Source organism: Cornus florida, unplaced genomic scaffold, assembly GCF_030987335.1.
Source record: "Cornus florida cultivar Cherokee Brave unplaced genomic scaffold, ASM3098733v1 CherokeeBrave_3.0.0_Hap2_Chr01, whole genome shotgun sequence".
In the NCBI taxonomy this organism is placed as follows: Eukaryota; Viridiplantae; Streptophyta; class Magnoliopsida; order Cornales; family Cornaceae; genus Cornus; species Cornus florida.
This window is the reverse complement of record NW_026775571.1, coordinates 95,617,417-95,620,528: the sequence shown is the minus strand read 5'-3', so window position 1 is coordinate 95,620,528 and position 3,112 is coordinate 95,617,417. Positions and strand designations below refer to the sequence as shown.

At 35.6% G+C, this 3,112-nt stretch overlaps 1 protein-coding gene across 1 annotated transcript; it reads right to left on the bottom strand.

Annotated features, from left to right (window-relative positions):
- Positions 1-837: 837 nt before the first annotated feature.
- LOC132278127 (uncharacterized) lies at positions 838-2,265 on the bottom strand. The gene has a single exon (XM_059779945.1). The coding sequence runs from the start codon at positions 2,263-2,265 to the stop codon at positions 838-840; it is 1,428 nt and encodes a 475-aa protein (XP_059635928.1).
- Positions 2,266-3,112: the final 847 nt, after the last annotated feature.

The window sequence follows — 3,112 nt, the reverse complement described above, 5'->3', positions numbered from 1 at the left end:
GGAATTTTTTCAGTTTGACTAGGAAACTTCCAGGTTAAGATATCTGAAATTAGAGATTCAAATGCAAAGATTGAAAAATGGAATATGAAGATCAGAAGTTGAGGCATAGAATGTAGCTCACAGGGCAACCTTGGTTGGTGGTGGATTGGGTTACATAGAAATCCCATGTCTCCTCAGAGTTCACCTTCAAGACTCTTGATTTGTTTTGCTGTTCTTGGCCTTCCAAAACCTTCTCTTGCTTCTTATTCTTAGGGCTGCACAGGCTAGAGATATGCTCTTAACAGCATAATAATCTATGGAAAAGAAGAATTAATCACCTTCTCTCATCAATTAGCTCATAAGAGACGGAAGAATTAATTTTGGATGCAAAGAGCAATTAGCATATAACTACGGGATAACAATCTACATACAGAGGGTAGCAAGGCCAAAATGAAGTCTGCCAAAAATAAAATAAAAATTGAAGATAAAGGAACTATATTGACAAGAATTAGAGAAAATAAACAAACACAATATTATAAATATATATATATATTAAAAAAAAAAAATTGACAAATACAGAATTATAAGAAATAAAAAATGAAAAATTGAGCACATATATCTATCTATATATTTATAGAATAAACAAATATGTTGCTTCTCGACATTAGACTAGTTCATAAAACCAACATTCTGCAACATATATCTTGTCTGATGTGATTATACAATGAAATTCTCACAATTCCAAAATAATAATAGATGAAAGGAAGAAAGTGAAACTAATTAGTAAGCCAAAACAAGATAGATATGTAGTTGTTATTGTAGAACTAAATTGTGTTGGGCAACCCAAACTGGGGTGAGTTAATGATCTTCAATCTGCTTTGGATAACAAGGTTTTATGCAGCCATCTTCTAGGTGAAAGACTCCATTATCATGGCCATGAAGATCATCCGTGAAGTAGATAGAATTCCCCATCAACTGCGGATAATCGCAAGTTGAGATAGAGAAAGAAGTATTCAATCCTACAAACAATGCCTGGTCCCCTAAGCATTCCACATGTTCCCACTTATTGTGATCGAAATCAAACTTATGAACATCAAATCCCAGAGTGGCATCACGGTTGTGAAGGGAATGATTTTCCCATTCCTCATCATGAATATTGTTATTCTCCATTACTTTCTCTTCCAACCTCTGAGGATGTGCAAAGCCAGATTGATCAACAACACTTGGAGCTCTAAACCTTTTAAGCAGCAAAAGATCCCCAGAGGATTCAACTAAATGGTTGGTCCAATTAAAATTACAACGATCCAAAAATTTGTGCTCAAGTTTCCCAGGACAAAAGGAAGGACGATCAAACACTTGATTTTTGGGACAAGAAGGGTCTCTGAGGTCCCAAGCTTCCATGCTATGATGAGAGAAATCCAAGGCATAAAATCGCTCGTCCTTGCTGAAATATATTATGTCCCTAAAATCAAAGAGCGAATCCTTCAACTTAGTCCACCTATCGTCCCCGGGTTTGCAGAAGACAATCCCACTAGTTGCGCTGTGGGTGGCCATTATAGTGCAATCATTTCCGAGAGGAGATGATGATGATGATGAATAACAGGGGAATGATGGTGCTGATGACATAACAAGCTTTCGTAGGTAAAAATAACTCCGGTCTTCGATGATGAACTGTGTGAGGAGAAGAGGGTTAGGAGAAGGGGAGAAGGGGGGTTTGCGAACATCGGAATAGAAGTCGACGTTTTTGAGGGAAGGGAGGGGAATGTAGGGGAAATCTGGAGACTCCATTAATGGGTTGTATAGATAAGGGTGGCCATTGCGTTTGTCGGTGAAAGCCAACCATCCATCAGAAGAGCCACCACATAGCGAGACGTTCTGCGGCGTAAGGAGGTCCCTCTGCCATCGTATACAACTAAGATTCTTCGGAATCCTAAATTGACTCTGTTCCAAAAGGCTGAAAAAATGAAAATAGTCGTCATTGCTGCGGCTGTTCCTGTTTACTGAACTTCTGTTATCATCAACAACAACCACTCCGGGAGGTAGCAAAAGCAATGGCGACGAAGATAGTAATCGAGGAGAACTTACAGGTGGAGGAGAAAAAGAAGAACTCCCGGGAATCTGCGGAAAGGTTGCAACTTTTTTTATGTCTCCAAGTAGCAAATCACCACCGCCACGGGTGGTGCTGGAGTTGTGAAATCTTACTGGATAGGGACAATTGCACCATTTTTTTAGCGTAGACCGGTGGCAATACAGTAGTCGATCGCCAAAACTCCTCCAATTAGCCATTCCCCCTCTCTGGGATACCACTCTATTCGTGACCTAGAACCCTAATCGATACATGTCACCATACATCCTTTCACTGGTTATAAGGGAATAAGGGAAAGGAAAGGAAGGGAAGGGAAGGGAAAGGAAAGGAAAGTGGTAATTGATTGATTAATAAAAAAATAATAATAATAATAATACATGTATAAAAAAAGAAAGGAAATAAAATTATTTTACTTAATTTACCATTATACACTTTACATTTTAAAAAACAAATTTATAAATAAATTATGCAATTTTTGAGTGTGATGCCCACTGATTGATAATCATGTTTTTAGTCATTTTAACGCACCGGTGAAGTGAAAGAGAAAATGTAAAAAAATTATTTCATTATAGCTCACTAATAATAGTGGAATCAATGGCGTGGAGTAAAAATATATATATAACAAATTGGATATCAAAATATTTTAGGAAATTAGTATATATAGTAATATAATAAATAATAATATAATATAAATTTGGTAAATATATGTATAAAATATAATATAAATATATATATAAAATATATGAGTTTAATTGCAGCACCGTGCATGATTTCTGCTTGTGTTAAGATTTTTTACTGAATTGAAGTCTGGTTGCTATGAACCAGGTACGTTTACTTTAATAAATTCCATACTATGATTTATAAGTTTTTTTTCTTTTTCTTATTAATAAAGTTCCAATCAATTCAATTCTAATAAAATAATTGAATTTTGATTTGGGGAATACTTCATACAAAATCTAAATCATTTTGGTTTTGGTAACTTTGTATCTAAATTTTCGTAAAAAACTTTGTATCTAGGGTATTGGGATAGGGAGTGACGAATGATCA

What these genes read in the sequence shown, in the direction of transcription:
- LOC132278127 (XM_059779945.1), bottom strand. Translation starts at nt 2,265, where the DNA reads ATGGCTAATTGGAGGAGTTTTGGCGATCGACTACTGTATTGCCACCGG.